Below are 20799 nucleotides of genomic sequence, written 5' to 3' on the forward strand. Positions count from 1 at the left end.
CATGGTATATCACCACTACATTAGCGCGGTGGAAGACGTCCAAATTACAGGCTAATGCCAACGCCAGAGCCACAGGATCATTCCTATGCCACGGCTACAGGCTAATGCCAACGCCAGAGCCACAGGATAATTCCTATGCCACGGCTACAGGCTAATGCCAACTCCAGAGCCACATGATCCTTCCTATGCCACGGCTACAGGCTAATGCCAACGCCAGAGCCACAGGATCATTCCTATGCCACGGCTACAAGCTAATGCCAACGCCAGAGCCACAGGATCATTCCTAGGCCACGGCTACAGGCTAATGCCAATGCCAGAGCCACAGGATAATTCCTACGCCACGGCTACAGGCTAATGCCAATGCCAGAGCCACATGATAATTCCGATGCCACGGCTACAAGCTAATGCCAACGCCAATGCTAAATTAAAGGTTGGGATTCCTTATAAACCCATATGGCCACGTGCCGAATTAATGACTTGCGGGTCATCTTATGATAAAAAGGCCCGTGCGCCAAAATTGCCATAATGATTTAAAACCTCTTACCACCCGAAACAAATTAGACGCACGTGCAAAAAGGTCCACAAAGAAAGCATTGGGTCAAAAAGCACTACTCCTCACTCTTGAGCATTCCTCATAAGTCCAGCACTTCACCAAACCGCTTGCACGCGCATGAGAAGCACTGGACTGGGAGGACTTGTAGGTGTAGGGTACGTCAAACCCGGTACGACATTTTATTTATTACATAATATATTATGTTTATTACATTATTATTATTGTCTACTAATTAGGCCCATTGGGTCGGGGGTTTGTGGAGGTAACCCCTAACCGGGCCTGGCCCAATAAAGGTTAAGGTTCATGATGGTAGCCATGGAGTCCCTATATAAGGAGCCTTTATCATACATTGAAAAGACCTTCTCTTGGACCCTTGGCTCCCACATATTTTTGTGTCTGTAAACAAGAGTTCATTCTCTTAGCAGTCACCTCCACTCCCCCACTTTTCTATGGCAGATCTGAGCAACCGGAGAAGAAGATCAAGGCGTATCGTATCAGCAGTTAACCGTATCCTACCATGTTGACTCATCGGATCTAAGATCCGTTACTGGGGAGTGGATCCGTGTTTCTTCAATTAGTTTTCTCAAAACTAAGCATGCAAAACTTCTCTTTCAACGTATGATATGTAACAATAATAAGAGCATTTACATATTTCCTCTTCCAAAGATCATAAGAGCATTTACATATTTTCCCTTTCAAAAATCAGTAATTACATATTTTCCAAAACTTAAAAGTTTAATTAGATATATCCCCTTTCTAAACTAAGTGTATCACATATGCAACCATTTTATTATATTCAACTTGTAAGTGGACTATATTACCATTTGTTTTGAAAAAATAATAAAAATGTAAATTTTTCCTTCTTCCTCACATAACATTATGGCAGCTAACATTCACCCTTGTATTTCATCCTTTTGGGCAAGCAAACTTTGTCTCCCCATGTTGTTCAAATTGCTTTTTAAATTAGAAGGCATTTGCTATATAATTTCATTTTTTTAAAATGACTCATTTTGAAGTGATTCTTCACACAAACCATAGATTATAAAGGTCTAAATATTGTCGGAGTTTCTTTCTGATGTAACCGGCAAATGGACACAAAAATAGCGTCGTTTAAATTCGGGTTGACTATGAATAGACTACGTACAAACTTCTCCGATAACCTTCTAGGATTTTGAATGTACAGATCTGACTCGAACCTTGTTGCAATCTGAAGTCGAGAGATGCTGACGTTAGAGGTTACTGGTCGCCAAATCGAGAATGAAGAATCGACACGGGTGGTCTCCACTCATTGTTTACCTTAGCTACTTGGGGGGGGGGGAGTGTTCGGGGATGACCTATGTGGGGTACCCAAAAGTACTTTGAAATTGAAAAACATTTTACTTATATCTATAGCGACCATCCGTAGTGGAGAGTTATGGGGCAGCTTTATGGCTCATAACTCTGGGAAACACCGCCCCCCTCCAAGTTACGGGGGTTTTTTTTGCAAGTTATACACAAAACTCGATAATGGCACCAAAATCGAAAAAGAACCGTTACTTTTTACCTTTAAGAATTAAAAAAAAACAAATAAACAAAGTTATGGAGAGTTATGATTACACTTGTTTTTTGTAAAAAGCCATAAGCGTCACGTGGCGCATAACGCCCAGGGATGGGGCTTTATGACTACTCATGGTCTAATAAACCAACAGCCACTCTGCCAAACTCAAATTCAAAGGAAATGCCAACCCAAAATATATGTCATTCGCAAGAACAAGTTTCTACCGACAATGTACACCAACCTCGCAACACAACTTTCTCTCACTTTTAGCATTACATGTAATTAGTGTTATGTGTTTTTTGTAGTAGTGACTAATCACAAAGGTAGATAATTAGTGAATTTAATAGAATGTTTAGGAATAAAAATAGTAGTGTAACTATATTAACTAGCTAGCAAAACTATAAATTTTATTATACTGGGTCTCTACACATAGAGAAATCTATACGCTAGCGGATTTTGTATATGTCAGGATTACCCCAAAGCAGGTAAATCTATTTGTTATAAAAATATGGAAAAAACGATGGTAACTAAATCACTAAACTAAAAGTAAAAGTTGAAAAGCAGTGTAAATTATTTCTATTAAAAATGGTCTAAATCATAATTCAACACCGTGGATGTTGTAAGAAATTTATTAGAACACAGAGTTCTAGTTTGTGATGTAACTCTAAGGACTTGAGCCGTCTTCGTCATTTTATGGTGTACAAGTCAGATTTGAAACCATTGATCGATCAACCAAATAGTTTTTCCTTTTTAAAACGTTAATCACTCAGTACGTATACTCTTTCCATCTAATGATCTAACAAACTGCTTCTGCAACAAGTCTCTTTTTTAGGCCTTGACAGTTTACGGATCCAAACAGAGCTTCATCTGCTAAAACCGCACATTTCTCCTTGCCAATGCAATTCTGCTCCATTACACATATGTTAATTTTCTATAATATATCCATCAGTTTCAATAAATCAATTTGGTTACCTTTTTAATTATGCCCAAGGCATCATTTTTCTCATGGCAAGTCCCCTTCTGAAAAGATCTACAGGTCCCCTGAACGTCTCCATATGAAGCAAATCGAATGGCTGAGATGTTTCTCCCTGGGATGCAGGATATCTCCATTGTCCTGTTCTCGTAAGCATTACCACATGCACTCCCAACTTTTATTGTCTGGAAGTTGACTAGAGACGGGTTACCTCCAAACTCTTCAAACAAAATGAGCTCATTCTCCCCATCCACCAAGAAGGATCGTGGGACATGATACCACTTCTGAGTGGGTATGCCACAGTTGCGTACACATTTAGTGTTGTCATATTTACCGCGATAATCACAAGGTTTCACTGTGCAATTACTGTCATGTGCAATGTTGCTCGGCCAGTACCTACCGATGCTCTTCCCATTCACCCATGCATGCCCTTTACCCAGCCCTTCAAGATCCAACGACACTGGATCCCTTCCTAATGGTGCCTTGAATGTCGTCTACACCCAACATAAAAACAAGTTCAGTATTTAATTAATTAAATACATCGTCATCATTGTACTCTGTATAACCAATAGAAAAGCCATGGTAGGGTCTGAGAAGGGTAAGATGTAGACAACCTTACCTCTACTCTATAGGAATAGAGAGGTTGCTTCCAGTAAAACCCCCGACTCGATAATGGTTTTGCATCAAGCCTTAGACATAAGGCATGTAACACTCAACCATTAGGACCAGCTGATTGGTGAATGTACCATTGTCTTTCAGCTATCAACTCCACCACATGATGCCTGATTTTCGTCACTTTTAACGTTATTTTCACGAAATTAGTAAAATAACGTTAAAAATAGTGTAATTTCCCATTTACCCACCCAAGGGCCCACACATATATACATTATATGTGCGCACCACAAGCATGGCATATTAAGTAAATACGCATATTATAATCAATCATACCTTGTACCAAGTGAATTTTTGTTGCGTGGGAAGTGTATCAGATCGCCACTCAGAGGAATTGACATTAAGAAGCTTATTGTAGCGATCAATGCTGTTTAATCCGGCCTTGTAAGACCATTTCTGTAAGGACAGGTCTTTAATCACCCTCTCGTTACCTTTCTTTCCTATGATCTCTACTGGACCAGACACGCCATTTGTAGTCGCGTCAAATTTTGGTCCGTAATTCTGTATGGATGCCAAAAAAAACCAATAGTATATATCTAACGAGTGACATGCATGCCAAACTATATTATATATATATTTGAAGTCTTAATCTTACCTGAAAGCCCACAGTAACACTAAGTAGGGTTATCTGGTTGAAGCCTGGTTTGAATTTAACCTTTCTTTCATAAACATAATGAAAAGTTCCATACTCAGTAGCATATTGTTTACCGAGATAGTCCCCATTCACAAATGCATGAAGAACTTGTCCAGTGCAATTAACTCTCAGCCTCATATCATGGCTCCAAATTGGGTCATTCTCATTAATGTTTACGCTGTAAGTTACAGATCTCGGATCAACCAATTGCTTCTTTTAGTGAATTAGTTAGTATGTAACGGTTAATATAAGGTCTAGTGTATACCTACCTAGTCATGTACCACAGGTAGTCACTAACATCATTAGCAACTTTCTGATCTATTAATTTGCAAACAGTTTTATCACCCTTGCCTTTGACAACAATATCATCAATGTTCTCAGGCCTCCACACCCACTTCAAAGCCACTGCTTCATTTTCTGCCTTATTCTCCTTCACCCATGTTTCCGTGTTCACCTGTAACATGAATTTGAAGACGTTATTTTAATTTCTTTCTTTGCCATCAAATCAAATTTCAAAATAATACCTTGGCTGTGTTATAAGCTTCATTCTTACAGTCCGGAAGTATACTAACAGACCATGCGGGAACATGATACAATGCTCCTTCAAAACGGACATTGGCATCAGATGTTGTATTTGCATTGCTCAAGAAACAACCAGATGCATTGGTTGTCTTATAAATTGTCACCTGTTTTTCCCATAAGTTTTAGTTTGGGGTCGGTTGTAGCTAGTACCGGTACATATATATATGCATACCAGAACTGAATTCCCCATGTCTATGTTTGAAACATTCCCGTGCGTAAGAAGCTTCTCCATAGAATGGAGAACAGCATGCAGCTCCTTGAGATGCCCATATTTGGGTTGATTAAAGTTGCCTACACGCAACGTACACATCCGATGTCATTTAATTCCATATATGTGTGTGTTCATTTGTAGCTTAAGTACGTACCATATTCATCAAGAGGAGCGTCATAGTCGTATGAGGTTATGATATATGGACCCCCCGCACTTCTACCAAAATTGGTGCCACCATGATACTGACACGCAACCCACATGAATTAATTCTTCATTAAGACTGTACCTATTAAATTAAAAGAATTATAGGTACCATATAGTAGTTGTTGAAAGTGCCTCCAACTTGAAAAAACCTCGCAGTAGCATAGGCAAGATCTTCAGTTGTTCTATACGGATCAGAACCACCCCATTTCTTAAACCTATAAAAGTTAATTATTCCCCAAATATGTACAACTTTTGGCTGATTAATTTGGACTTCAAATATAAAGTTACAGGGTCAGGATGGGCTCACTTAAACATAAATGAAACTAAAAATTACACAACGGGTTCTATTTGGAAAATAATCTTTCATTGGAAGGAAACCTTGTAATTGATTTGCAAAATAATCTTTTTTCAAGACAACTCGTTATAAGCCGAACCCATCTTGACATTCTGGCACCAGGTCTATCATGTATTAATAATATGAAACAGAAAAGTTGATATAAATCACTAATTACCATCCAGTCCAGTTTTCAGTCCACAATTTTGGGGTGTTGGGATTGTTGGGAGTAAATTGATCACAGTACCAGCCATTGCATGTATTTATCTGGAGACGTTGATTGGTTTAATTATAATCACATATGTATATTAATTAATTTGTTTATTAAGATCGAAAAGAATTGAATGGGAACCATAGGCTGTGGAGCATTCTCCTGTTGACACATGATCCACGGAACACCAATATGAAGCGAATCAGCCATCTTTGCACACCAGTCAACATACGCTTTAGCGGCATCTCCATACGATGTCATCACATTCCCATACTCATTCTCAACCTGCAGTAAATAATTTATTATGATCTAATACATGATCGATCATGATATATAAAAACAAATTAATCATTCATGTAGATAGTACCTGAGCAAGAATGATAGGCCCTCCTTGAGAAGCAAAAAGATTCTCTTGCTTCATCATGTCAACTATCAACGCAGTAAAATTTTGCATCTCGTTCTAATCCAATACCTTACTTTAATTAGGTACACACCGATTGAGCAGCTATCATATAAAGTAAGATTATATTACCATGTACACCGTATTAGTTGTTCTAAGAATATCAATCCCACGCATGTTGTGCAACCACAATGGGAATCCTCTGCAGGTAACATTAATCAACAAGCATCTTATGTTAATAAATAGACATATACATTCTAATTCATCAAGATAGCTAGGATATATAGGCATGAGAAACTAAGCTAAGAAAATAAATAAATAAATACCCGTAATTCCATTCAGCGCAAACATATGGTCCAATACGGAGAACAGCATACATGCCGTGATCTTGAATAGTTTTTATAAAGCTGATGAGATCCAAATTGCCAGAAAAGTCATAGTGGCGACGGAATGGCTCATGAGCGTTCCAGAATACATATGTTTCAATTGCATCAACACCACCATCTTTTGCTTTTTTAATCAAATCAGGCCACATCTTAACCAAACATTCAAAAGTACTTATATTCATTACTTAGTTTTTATACTCATTACTTAGTTTTTATACTTTTGTATGCATGTATGTATTCAAAATTATTAATATTTTTTAATTACCTCAAGCGTGCTACGTGGATAGTGAATGGAGCCGGAGATGAGAAGTCGACGTTGGCCATCGATGGTAATGGCCCTGCCATCGTGATAAACCTTGGTAGCATTACATGTACAGGCGGACAGAAACACAGATAGCAAAAGGAAAGTAGTGAATATTGAACACGCCATTTTGATCCTGGAAAAGTGTGACCAAGTGTATTTATAGGAATGTTATTATAGTAAATTGTGGAGTACTTCAAACCTCATCAAAACTCGGTGTTTGAAGCAGTATACTTAAATCTTATGATGTTGGTTATAACTTAATGTTTGTGGTAGAAAAAAAATAAAAACAATTATCAAAATAATGTTCAATTTTAAAGTGAATGGCTGCAAATTCACCATGGAACTTGGACTTAATTGCCAAAACAAACTTTTTACCATGTAACCAAGGGACGGTCGGGTCGAGGTCAACCGACCACATTCTTTTTTGCGTTTCATGTACAACTTATAAAACGGAAATTTCAAACGAACCCAATTTTTGTTTTCCTTTTTTTTTCAGGTGACCTCATTGTTTTTTGAAAAAAAAAATAAAAATAATTTAACTCTGTAAAAATTTATTTAACTTAAACTGAATAAAAGAGTTATTGCTTAGTATATAAGCTTAAATGCTCAAGATTTATTACCAATCTAAATAAACACAGCCTTATTAGTAATTAAAAAAAAACTCATTTCCTTTCATTCCTAATTCCTTTTTGTTAACTTGAATAAATAAATTTAAATCTTAATCTTAAATATATAAAACCAAAACTTATCTAAATTCTCTCAAACCACCAAATTACTTAATTTGTAAATGAAGGTTTCCCATGCAATTTACCCGAATTCACGGGTATGTGTCTCATCAAACCCAAAGAGCCCTTAAACGGGTTATAACATCTCATTATATTAAAATTTAATCTCATCAAATATTTGATATGAAAATTTTATAAATAAGGATATACTAAAAATTAATATCCGATTTAATTTATTTTTTTAAGATATTATTTATAAATAAGAAACAATTTTATATTAAAAAAAAGCAGGTCATAGGTCTCTCCAAACCCATATAGCTTTTAAACCGGGTTATAACATCTCATTTATTTTCATTTATTTGTGAAACTCTTTAATAATTAAATCCTAAGTATATTATTAACTTATAATAAATAAAATTAAAATCCTAAAAAATATATAAATATTAGAAACGAATAATACAAAACAACTCCATACATTATTTATAATTAAAAAACAATTTTATAGGAAAAAGAAGCGGGTCATGGATTTCACCAAACCCAATTAGCATAATCTGGGTTATAACATCTCATTTATTTGTGAAACCCTTTCATCATCAAATTCTAATTATATTATTAACATACAATACATAAAATTAAAAATCCTAAGAAATATATAAATATTATAAACGAATAATACAAAAATAACCCGGTAATACGGGGGGATAAATACAAAATAAATAAAGCTGATTTTTGGATAACCTGGAGAGTGGCGATTGACAAATCGAGAACAACAAACAAAATAGAACAACATAGTCAAGCGGTTGAATGAATGAATCATTTTCACAAACATAAAACCCGTAGGGAAGAACTATTAAATGCAATTTTTTTATAAGTTAAAAATAACATATTATTTTTATATATTTTTTTTTTCTAATGACAATGTACTTTTATTATGTTGTGTCTTTTATTATATGGTGTGTTACCGAATGATCCTAACCATATGTTAAAAATAACATAGTACTTTTAATATCAAGTGCTTGTTATCGAATGATCCTAACCATATAGTTATATATATACAACAAATGCATCCTCTAACCATCTATAACTAACTAGCTAGGTATAGCTAACGTAATCAACTACATCTATATTAAAGTCTTCATCATATATTGGCTTGCTACTTGGATTTTAACCAAGTTTACTTGTGGTCGGTAAATATTTTGCAGAAGCAAGGATTTACAAACAAAGGTTGTTAGTATTCCACCCGGCTTTCCTAGGTTGGGCTTGCAAGTCTCATTCAGTATTTTTGAATCAATAAATTAATAATTTAGAGGTTTCTTTCTTTTACTGTCATCCAAACAAATAAAATAGCTTTTATATATAGTAATCGAAGGGGATTTTGTGTATTAATTTCATTAATTATAAACTAGGTTAGAAACCCGTGTATTACACGGGTTTGAAAAATTATATCTCATTCATTATCTTATTATATGAATTATGCTCTTTATATTGCAAAAGGTGATGCTAAACGTACATACCCCCTCATTTTTACTAAATATACCCCATCTCTCAAGTATTTCATTAATACAATTAAAACTTTTTTTGTTGTCATTTTGTTATTATTTATTATTATTTCTTTAAATATTTTAGAAATGATTTTTTCTAAATAACAAAATATCACTTTTTCTTATTTATAATAAACATTTTTTATTATTTAAAAATATGTTTTTTCCATAATTGTTTTATTTCTTTATATAAAGAAAATCAATTCTTGAACCCTCTTTACGCTCATGTCAGATCGAGGTAGTTGTTTTTTTAATAGTTTTTAGAAATTGTTTGTATTTTTTAAAAACAAATTTCATATTATGAAAGTTTCTTAATGTAGCTTTTTAATGTACATGAATATGGCCAAACATATATCAATATATATATATATATACAAACACACACACATACATACACGGACACTGATGATAATAAAATATTATTTATGATCAAGAAAAATAAGCACAAGAGAGTGACATACACAAAATAAATATAAAAATAAAAATTTTATAGTTTTTGGTTTGATATTTTAAAAGAAAACTATAAAATGTAAAACCAAAATGTTATAGGAGAATAATATGTCAAATAAAATTGTTAAAAGAATGAAAAGTCTAGAGGAGGGATAGTACGTTGTGAAAAATAATATATTAGTTTGACTCGAAACTCTAATTGATGCAAGTTTGTATAATACCTTACTTGCAAATGAAGTATAATAAGCACAATGAATTTCACTATCATTTAACATGTGACATAAAATAATTCACATAATAATTAGATATAAAAGAAAGGGCACTAATATGCACCATCATTAATAAATTATTCTCCTTAAGTGTTGAATTATGTCATTTTAGCAAAAGTTATCAATACATGTAAAAAAGTTTATTATATAGAATTAAAGTAAAAAGTAATCAAATGAGATGAACAATTTTCGTATTGCTCAGAGTAAAGACATATAGTGACATATTCTGAATTGGCCATTAATAAACTAAAAATATACAACACGAATTTACACACGCTAAAATGAGTTTCAAAAGTTCTACATATATTCTTTTATTTAATTTTTTTTACTTTATTTATTACTATAAAATCATAGACAAATAATTAATAATGAATGTTTAAAATATTTATTACTTGTTTTAATTTGATAATTTTGATTCAATGTTAACAATTATGATGCCACTTGACACAAAAATAGGAAAATTAAGTGCCACGTGACACAACAATGTTTTTATATATTATAATAGTAGATTTATGTACTTGTACGTATTATGTGATGCTGCTTCTGAATGATCAGACCTTTATTTATGCCAACACTAACAAATACATTATAACATATATATTCATTCTTCTTCAAGGATAAAAATTCCATGTTGTTACAAAAAAAACCAACAATTAATTGTCAGTGCAAGTAACATCACAACCTTGTATTCTTTTTTCTGCAAATTTTACACCAATTCAATCTGAGATCCAGCCAGTTTGTACTAATCAAATCTCTAGAACAATATCTGCAACATATATATACACGAAAATCAATCTCCATGGATATGTCTTAATTAAGGTGCAAAAAGTAAGTTGAGGATACTTACATTCAGAATCAGTCTTTACCCACGTGCTTCCTTCGTTATCATCATCATCATCTTCACCCATGGATATGTCTTTGGTCACCAAATACTTGTTTGGCAATGTTTTTGCGGTACACGTTTGGGGATGCATCTTCTTGTTCAGAATAGCTCTTAATATCTGTAAACAAACGCATGTAACATATATCTTGTAAAAAAAGATGGTGCAGGAGCATATAAAAACTTACGACATGACATACCTTCTCCATTCTTGACTTGTCAAAGGTCGGGTCGGGTAATGGATCTCTTAAGACATGATTTAATCTATTTCTGGAAGTGAAGATTTTCTTAAGAAGAAAAGTAAGCGACTTCTTTCTGATGACCCTCCTGTTTTTATGATCCACTGAGATGTCCTTCCCTTTAGAGGACATGCTACGTGGTAGATGCACTTGTCTATTTTCAAAAACTGTATCCGATTCTTCTTCTTCTTCCTCTTCCTCGTCTGTGTCCAGATAAGAGATTAATTCTTGTTGAACTTGTTCTGGTGTTGGCGTCTGCGGATGGCTTTCTTCTGGATCTGATGATGATCTCAATGTACTGAGTCCAAATGTCCCAATTGACAGTAGTGATTGAGGCCAATCACTAAATTCTTCTTTTGAACTAGCTGCTGCTGCTGCTGCTATATGATCTGTTTTATCATCAAAAGTGAATATGAATATTAATTCCTAATCCATTTCAAAAATATTTTTTTATAGCAAACACAAATATGACGCAAGCGATAAAACAAATGAATGGTTGGTTGGTTCATCACTTGCTATAAATGAGGGATTCTGTTTACATTTTTCACCCAAGGGACGGGTTACGTGGTCCTGGGCCACCACTATTAAATTACGGGTCGCTTTGGTCTCATCGTTCATGTTTCTATGTCTATTCAGGATCAAAAGATTTAGTATGTTTCTACATTTAAAGTGATCATCTTATTAATAAGGATATGCATTATGTAGCTAGAAAGGTATAAAGGCTGCAGGTACAAGGATGGACTAGTGCTTACTGTTAGATGTATTACTCTTTTTCGTGACCGGCTTTCCATTCAGCTTGCTATGCATCCAGCTAAATATCTGAAAACAAACGCATCAAACTCTTACTAGCTACTCGGATATAAACAACTACCCGGGCAAAAGTTGAAGTACCTACCTTCATTCTTAAAAAACCTCAAGTTGAAGCTAGAGGTAGAGGTCGAATGATAGATCCACCACAACTAAACCATCAAACTTGAGGGTGTTATATACTGGTGGGGCTGGCTGACTGGCTGGCTGGCTACAAGTCCCATTGTATCCACTACTTCAAGTTCCCATAAAATACCTTTTTAAAAAGAAATAGAATTTACACTTTTTTTGCACTCACATTTTCAACGAGTCGGTCTTTCTTTTAGTATGCACATATATAGTTATTTATATAACTCGAATAAATTGTCTATATATCCTTAGGATTGAAAAATACTAGTAGTATATATATAAATATTGAATCATATATGCATGTGCCCATAATTCCTAAATAAAGGTATGAATGTATCACTGAAAAGAAGGGCACACCACATGGTATAAGTTAGTTGCCTAGCTACCAATTAAAGACAATAAGCTAGGATCCAAAATAATACATCTATGTAGTATGGGACTTGTAAATGTGTTCCTTACTCACCCAACCATGCTTATACATTACAATTATCCCATTCCAACAACTATTTCTCCTTTCCTTTTTATAAAACTAACACCCCAATCACAATACTAGTATATATATAAAGTATCGAAAACGAACATTTATATATAAAAGATTTATGAATTATTATAACAAGGAAAATTGGATTTTAATAATCCCAACTTAATGCAGTTGGCCGATAATAATCCCAACTTTGAAAATAGCTGTCACTGATCCCAACTTTCACGCTATTTGTTTTCATTGGACCTCCGTTAAAAAAAACTTAATGACGTTAAGTTTTTTCCAAATTCCAAACTGATATTTTAGGGCTTTTGTTCGAAATGAGGATACGAGTCGATGATGTAAAACTTACCATCAAACGGTGGGTCCAAATGACTAAATGATGCTTCAATTCCGATGTTTAAACTTTTAATTAACAAAAATTAAACTGTTTAAAGCGCCATTTCGAGTTAAGTTTTACATAAGCTGATTCATATTCTCATTCTAATCAAAAACCCTAAAATATCAATCTAAAATTTGAAAAAAACTTAACGTCGTTAAATTTTTTTTAACGGAGGTCTAATGAAAACAAATAGTGTGAAAGTTAGGACCATTGACAGTTATTTTTAAAATTGGGATTATTATCGGCCAACTGCAATAAGTTGGGATTATTAAAATCCAATTTTCATTATAACAATTGCACCAAATTAAGTAATATGAGCTAGCAGCCTGCCTCAAAGTCCAATGAATATCTATCTAAATCCATCTATAGTCTCTCAAGACAAGGAATATAATACCAACTAAGAGCCACGTGAGGCTGTCCATTCACTTACATCTCAGCAGCATTCCTAATTCCTTCCTGCGACTTGGTTGATAGAGCTTTTGCCATCATGTCCACCTGACAACATTGTGATTAATGTTCATCGTACAATGTCAGACCAACACCTGTGTCAATCACACCTCATTCTATGCACCCACGAATTATCTACAACTAAAATATATAAAGCTTTTACGGTTGCCAATAAATGTATGTCTCCTAATCCCATAAAAAGGAAAAACAGTGCACCAATCACACATCTCAAGTTTACTGTTAACTCTAATTTCTGTATCTATTGATCACTAATCAGATTGATCATTAATTTAAAGTAATCACCCGGCCAATCATAATCCACAACCAATCATAAACCGGCGTATGTTATTAATGGGTCGATCTCTTGAAACATGCATGCATGCATGCCATCTAGAGCCTGTGGTCCATCAACAATTTCTCTTTTTAGAGTTGAAGTGCATGCAACTAAAAACAACATCTAGGATCTTAGAGCTTCAAATGTCATTCCTTTTCCTTTTCCTTTTATATAGAAAGGAACATCTTGTACGTGTTACTGTACACGGCCCATTTCTCTAGCATTTATCACCAAATTAAATTTGATCTTCAAACGATGGATGGATTTCAGATGTTTTCAATCTTTGTCCCGTTCATACATTGTGTCCTTCAACCATCTGAAACATAAATCTCTATTGATTAATTATATCATGCTTAGAAGTAACGGTGCAATTAATTAGATGAGTCAGGTTACCGGTTGAAACTAGCTAGTGCGCGGATTAGAATCATCATCATGTGGTATAAATGAAAACATGTACGTGCCTAGTCAATAAAATTTAGATTATTAAAATCACATAATCTAGGTTCATGTTAAGCAAATTAACTATATATATATTTTCATGTAATTGGTTCCATTCTTACACAATTAGGAATCTAAATTGTTGCTCAAAATAAGAATTTGATGTACAGGAGATGCATGAAGAAATTACCGGCCAATATTAATTCAAGTGGCGTGATCATGTTCCACTTAATTCCACCAAAACTTCCTCGAGATTTAGACCAAAGGGCTTTGGAAATGTAAATCAAGAAAAAAATTCCCAAACATATATTATTTTATTTATTATTTTCTTTTTATTTTTTTTTTCTTCATTTTCTTTCATTTGCAATAATTCTAAAAAAATATATATATAGAAAATATATTGAGAATGAAAAGTAAATTCATATACATCGAAAATCACTATACTATATAGAGATGTTTTCTATCTTAAAGATTGTGATATAGTGGTAATTTTTTTATATCTTTAAAAGTTTATATAGAGATGTTTTTTTATCTTTTATCTCTAACAATTTGTCTAAAACTTCTAAAGATATAGTGAATTTAGAGAACTTGATTTATAAAATCTCAAATATTTTTATTTGCAATATCATATATAGTAGGGGTGTTCATCGAATCGAATAACGAATTTTCAAGTTAATCAAATCGAATAATTCAAATAATTTATTTTATTGCTGGTATTCGTATTCGATTCATATTCGTTTAAAAGTTGGATTATTTGATTCGTATTCGTATTGCATCTCATATTCGAAATTCGATTCTATACGTATTTGAAACTCGAATTCGAATAAATTTGAATTGATTCAAGTTCACATATGTCAAAAACTTCAAAAATCATAATTATTAATGTAAAACACATAAATATAAGTTTAAAGTAGCTACAATACTACATGAAAATAAGTTCAAAATTAAGAAATATCAGTGTGGGTTATTGAGATTTATTATTATGTTTTGACATTTATTATTTAAGGATTTGACCCAAATTAATAAATTTAATATATATTATATAATTTGAATTCGAATTTCGAATCGAATCAAATAAAAAATCATGAATTCTTATTCGAATCGTATTCGATTACTATACTCGAAATAAATCGAATCGAATTCGAATATTTTGAAATCGAATTCGAATCTTCATTTTCAAATTCGAATCGAGTCGAATTTCGAATGTTTCGAATTCGAATCAAATTTTGAACACCCCTAATATATAGTCAAATGCAATTGGACTTTAGTCCAATAACATAGGAGTGACAGTTAAATAATAACACTAGGGTGATGGTTAACGCTTTGAATATTTGAGGTCTCACGTTCGAAAAATCTGACTTAAGGAAGATTATCCATAGTATTGGGTTCCTCTTTGATGATTTTTTTGGCTGAGTCAGGCGTTAAACATCAAAATCATTATAGACGGTCAAGGAGGCTCACTCGGTTATTGGAGTAGTTCCAAACGTTGTAAAAAAATATATCATAGTTAAATAATAATTTCGTTGTAGCTTACGCCACAAATGTTGTAGGTTAACGTACTGGTGGCTTTATTTTGTTGAAGAGATTAACAATGATTTAGAAATTGGCGCTTGTTTTAACTATACAACTCGTGTTTTATGTATGCAAAGGCATAGACTCGATCTCGCCTACAAATGCGTTTAGTGCCCAAATGCGCTTTTTAAAACCAAGCAAGACACGTTCGAAACTTAATTTAGACCAATATGTCACGAGTGTTAATAACCGGCCAACTTAGTAATCAACAAAAAGAATTGAAGAACCTCTAGCCAACTTGCACACCGTAGCTTTCCAAAAGTAGAAAGTCCACATTCCAAGTTTCCAACTAAACATTATCACATGCATGTATAGATACTGTTACTTCATTCCTATCCAAATAGATCCAATATAATATACGGAGTATCAAAATGGCTTTCAAATCTTTCTAGCTTGTCCATTCATTTTTATTGATACTTTTGTTATCATTTAATATTTATCTAAAATTATTTTTTGAGACATTTTGTAGTTTCCATTATATTCGATGTACCAGAGAATTAAGAAGCAGTTGATTTGGTTTAAAGTTAAGGTTTTGGTATGCAAGAGTGTAAGTGGAATGAATATTTGCTTAAGGGGGTATTTTGAGTTGGAGTTCTACCCAATATGCTTTATTTTGGAGTTATACCTTCCTCCTCTTATGCCTTAGCGGTTGTTATGGGGTGCTAGATGAGGGGTGAGCAACTCGTGGTTGCTCCCCTCCTTCGAGTGTGAGGGGTTTGGTCTTTGATTCTTGCTCTAACTCATCTCGAGTCGGGGTCTTTAGGGGTCCGTTGTCTTTTGTGATTTGTTTGTTTTATGTTCTCGTGTGTACTTGGCTACCATAAAAAGATTTCGAAACGTTAATACAGGAGGGCTTGGTTCTAGCTCCACTTACGGTTTAAGGCCATGCCCCTTTAAGCATTTCCACGAGTGTAAGGATGGTAAACCTGGGTCCTCGGGGTTTTTCCGCCTACTTGAGCACATGCAAAGTACTCATTTCAAAACGGATACTCGGAAGAACCTTTTAAAAGATGCTATCTCCAAGGAATTGGACCTTTTTATAGATGTTGGGGAAGCCCTTCGGGCGGGGAATAAATGGTTATGTGGGAGGTGCATGACGTTGCATGCCCTTAGCAGGGGGTGCAAGCATGTTGATGGTGTCTATTCTTTTTCTGTGGATTCTAGAGATGTTGGAGAATTCATCGTTGGGATCCAGAAACCTAATCATGTGCCTGTGGATAGGAACCCAGGTCCATCTGTAGGAGTGGTTGGGGATGTATCCCTTTTGGAACGGGTTTTTTCCCTTCCCATTCAAACGGTTAAGAGCATCCCCCCAAGTTGTCGTTTGGCGTTTGCTCAGACTTTGGCATGTGCTTTACGCAGGGTAGTGGATTCACCAGGCTCGATTGAGAATTGGGTCAAATTACTATTGTTGTCGCGCTGTACTTTAAGGGTGGTTAAACCTTCCACTAGGCAGGAACGCAGGTCAGGGAATCGAAAGTCTTTGCAATGTAGTAGCATTCAGCAAGCACTTGCGGTGTGGAAAGATGGATCTGGTTTTGGTGACTTGGTTCTTTCTCTCTTTGATAAAGTGGGGGGAAGCACTTTTTTCTAAAAGAGAGGTGGGAGCGGAGGAGGGTTCTGAAAAAAACCTCAATATTAAACAATGTCTTAGGAAAGTCAGGGATGGTCATTTCACAGCTGCAATCAAGGTATTATGCTCAAGTGGGGTTGCCCCTCTCGGAGATTCAACCATGAAAGCCCTCATTGATAAACACCCAGTGGTGCCGCCTCCGTCCATGCCTTCTAGCTCTGTCGCCCTACCTACTCTTTCTGTGGACGGGGACTGTGTGCTTAGATGTATCCGATCATTTCCTAAAGGGACCTCTTGCGGAGAGACGGGATGCGGGCGCAACACTTGTTGGACGCTCTTAGTGGTGAGGGATCAGTGACTTCCATGGGTCTGCACTCAGCCATCAAAGAAGTCGTCAACTTATGGCTAGGGGGTCTGTGCCCCAAGGTGCTCGCTTAGTTTATTGTTTCGGCCCCCCTTCCCCCTTTATTAAAGCCGGATAATGAAATTCGGCCCATTGCTGTGGAGGCTATCTGACGTAGGTTGGTTTCTAAAGTGGCTATGAAGATGGTTGGGAAGGAAATAACTCAGTATTTAGGGGACTTTCAGTTTGGGGTAGGGACCCCTAATGGGGCAGAGGCGGTGCTTCACAGCGCCAACCGGTTTCTTAACTCCTTTCACGCGGACGGTTCTTTAGCTATGCTTACCGTGGACTTCTCCAACGCCTTCAATATGGTCGACCGCACAACCCTTCTTCGGGAGGTTCATCATCATTGCCCGTCTATCTATCTATGGGTCCAGTTCCTTTATGCCCAGTCGGCTAGGTTGTACGTTGGTGATGACTGTATAGGGGCTACTACTGTGGTTCAGCAGGGAGACCCCCTTGGGCCCCTCCTCTTTGCCTTAGCCTTACACCCTCTTGTTCTCCGGGTACAAAATGACTGTAACCTCCCATTTCATGCTTGGTACTTGGATGATGGGAATATTATTGGTGGTGCCAACGAAGTCGCTAAAGCCCTAGACATTAGTCGAGATTGGTAGACCAGAGAGAGGGGTTAAGCTCCTTGGGGGGCTGTTAGTCGAGATCCCTACTTTATTAAGGAGTTGGCGAGGCAGAGAGCATCTTGTGCGGTTGATCTTATGAAATTCTTACCTTGCCTTAGGGATCCCCATATCGAACTCCTCTTGCTTAGGTCTTGCATGGGGGTTGCTAAGTTGCTTTTTGGGTTACGAATATGCCACCCCCATATGATGGATGATGCGGTATCCTGTTTTGATAAGGGGCTTCGAGAAGCTATCGAAGACATTGTTGTATGTGGAGGCCCGTTCTTTTGTGATCTTCAGTGGCGACTTGCATCTTTACCGATGCGCTTGGGGGGTTTAGGCCTTCTTTCGGCTCATGATGTTGGGGTTTACGCTTTTGTAGCGTCGAGGGCTCAGTCTTGGAAGCTACAGAATCACATCTTAAGGAATAGTGGAGTTGTCGACCTGGACTCAGACTACGTGAAGGCCCTGGAACGCCTAAATGGCGCTCTCCCAGACTTTGACATTGGCGGTTTCTCTAATAATGACACCGCCCCACCAAAGCCTCAAAAAACTTTGGCGAATGCCCTTTTTGGCAAAATCGCTCAGAGCCTGGGAGAAGTTTTTGGATTGTCCCCCCGACAGAAGGCGGTTATTGAATGCTTACAAGGTCCTCATGCCCAAGATTTTCTGACCGTTATCCCGATTGATGGCTTGGGCCAAAGCATGTCTGCGCTCGAGTATAGGGCCATTCTTAAGTACCGTTTGATGGTCCCAATGTACCAAAAGACGAAACATGTCCAATCTGCCGTAAGGCTTGCCTGGATAAATTCGGAGAGCATGCGGTTCATTGCAAGGAGTTTCCTGGGTTCAAATACTGACATGATTGGGTGCGGGACGTTCTTTGGGACATGTAACATCCTAAAATAGTACAATGCTAAATAAAGAAAGTTACGTTTAGTGATTTCGCGTTATTAATTAATTAATATCGAGTAAAGAACGGATCATGGACTTAGATTAATTAAGGTGGATTAAGTGGTAATGGGCTTTAGGTCCATGGGCTTCAAGAGGTATAAATACCCTCTTAAACCAACCTAAAACCCTAAACCCTCATTTCTTTCCATCCTAATCTCTACACACTCAAAAACACACACATCCTCCACCTCACACGGCCGCAAGAGAGAGAACGGGATCCGAGACCAAAATCAAGCCAACCATTATTAGATCTTCGATATACGAGCTAGATACGAGATAACCACGCAAACCGAACACATAAAGGTAAGATTTCGATCTTAAAGTTCATGTTTTTATAGACGGTTTGCCATAAAACTTGAAACGATAATAGATCGGATCTAAACGAAGCGTAAAGTAGCGAACTTGATGCTAGGACGAACCTAATAAACCCTTAAACATGTACGGTTCGTTTAAGATAAACCGTAGATCTTGTATTGAACGTTTCGGGAATTAAAGGTCCAAACTTTACGTGTTTTCGGGTCAAATCTTAACCAAAAACGACCATAGGAATGATCGCGGGTTAGTCAAATACCATACCCATGGATTTCTCGGTAAAACGATGATGATTTTGGGGATTAAAAATGAACATCGGCGGCTGCTGCACAACTTCGCCTGCAAGCAAATTCGCCTGCAAGCAAGTTCGCCTAACTAATCAACTTCGCCGAGTACATAAGTTCGCTGAGTAAGTTCGCCAAGCCATAACTTCGCCTGGTGATAAGTTCGTTCAATGATAACTTCGCCTAAGGCTAAGTTCGCTAATGCTCAACTTCGCCTGGCATATGTTCGCTTAAGGTTAACTTCGCCAAACCTAACTTCGCTTGATGTTAAGTTCGCTTAACACTAAGTTCGTTTACAGTAAGTTCGCTTAATGTTAAGTTCGCTCATTGTTAAGTTCGCTGGAGTTAGCAAATTAGAAAATAAATTAAAAACCTAATGAAAAATGTGTTAAGACAGTTAATGGAAATAAAATTTTTCCAAGCTGACCTGGCAGCTCGACCCCAGCCAGGGGCTCTGCCCCTTGGACCCTGCTAGGGGCTGCCGCCCCTAGACCCCGCTGCCAGGGGCGTTGCCCCCGGACCCCCGTTCGTTGTGGGTTATATAAAGATAGAAATACAACATGAGTAGTAGTAGTTAATTGATACATGTAAATATTATACAGTTAGCGCGTGCACAGCTCAAGAAGGGAATAACGATTAACGGAGAGCGTAACAGGATTCAGGTGAGTTTCTAGCCCCATTTATGTGTTATGTTTTCGGGGCTGTGTGCATACTCAATATGTTTGTTAATACGCTTATCCTAAGAGATAAGTGTATGCCTTATGTGAATAATGTGAAATGTATGAATGATTGCTTGATGGTACGTGAACGATCTTCGGATATTGCACGTACTGTCAGGTTGTAACGCTATGTATAAGGTAAGTATGATATGTATGCTTATGTGTATGAACGTGATAAAGTTAATAAAAGAAGGAAAGGATGGTTGTATGGTTACGAAAAGGGTACCGAGCTCTAATAA

At 36.1% G+C, this 20799-nt stretch overlaps 2 protein-coding genes across 2 annotated transcripts; both read right to left on the bottom strand.

The window, feature by feature from the left end:
• Positions 1-1126: 1126 nt before the first annotated feature.
• LOC143572138 (beta-galactosidase 15-like) lies at positions 1127-7389 on the bottom strand. Its single transcript, XM_077057374.1, has 16 exons — positions 6963-7389; positions 6638-6846; positions 6444-6513; positions 6279-6371; positions 6053-6196; positions 5879-5967; positions 5476-5581; positions 5317-5404; positions 5124-5242; positions 4894-5055; positions 4639-4823; positions 4331-4547; positions 4012-4236; positions 3063-3557; positions 2632-2994; positions 1127-1156 (listed from the first exon to the last, which is right to left on the bottom strand). The coding sequence occupies exons 1-15, from the start codon at positions 7125-7127 to the stop codon at positions 2887-2889; spliced, it is 2475 nt and encodes an 824-aa protein (XP_076913489.1). The 5' UTR covers positions 7128-7389; the 3' UTR covers positions 1127-1156; positions 2632-2886.
• Positions 7390-10543: 3154 nt separating this feature from the next.
• Positions 10544-11723, bottom strand: LOC143572080 (protein DEEPER ROOTING 1-like). The gene is made up of 4 exons (XM_077057337.1): positions 11670-11723; positions 11067-11531; positions 10834-10987; positions 10544-10752 (listed from the first exon to the last, which is right to left on the bottom strand). Exons 1-4 carry the CDS (start codon positions 11721-11723, stop codon positions 10733-10735), a joined length of 693 nt encoding a protein of 230 aa, XP_076913452.1. The 3' UTR covers positions 10544-10732.
• Between the last annotated feature and the right edge of the window lie 9076 nt (positions 11724-20799).

The sequence above is a fragment of the Bidens hawaiensis genome, unplaced genomic scaffold, assembly GCF_021521415.1.
Source record: "Bidens hawaiensis isolate Kalapana, Puna unplaced genomic scaffold, B.hawaiensis_p1.1 tig00001368_1, whole genome shotgun sequence".
Classification (NCBI taxonomy): Eukaryota; Viridiplantae; Streptophyta; class Magnoliopsida; order Asterales; family Asteraceae; genus Bidens; species Bidens hawaiensis.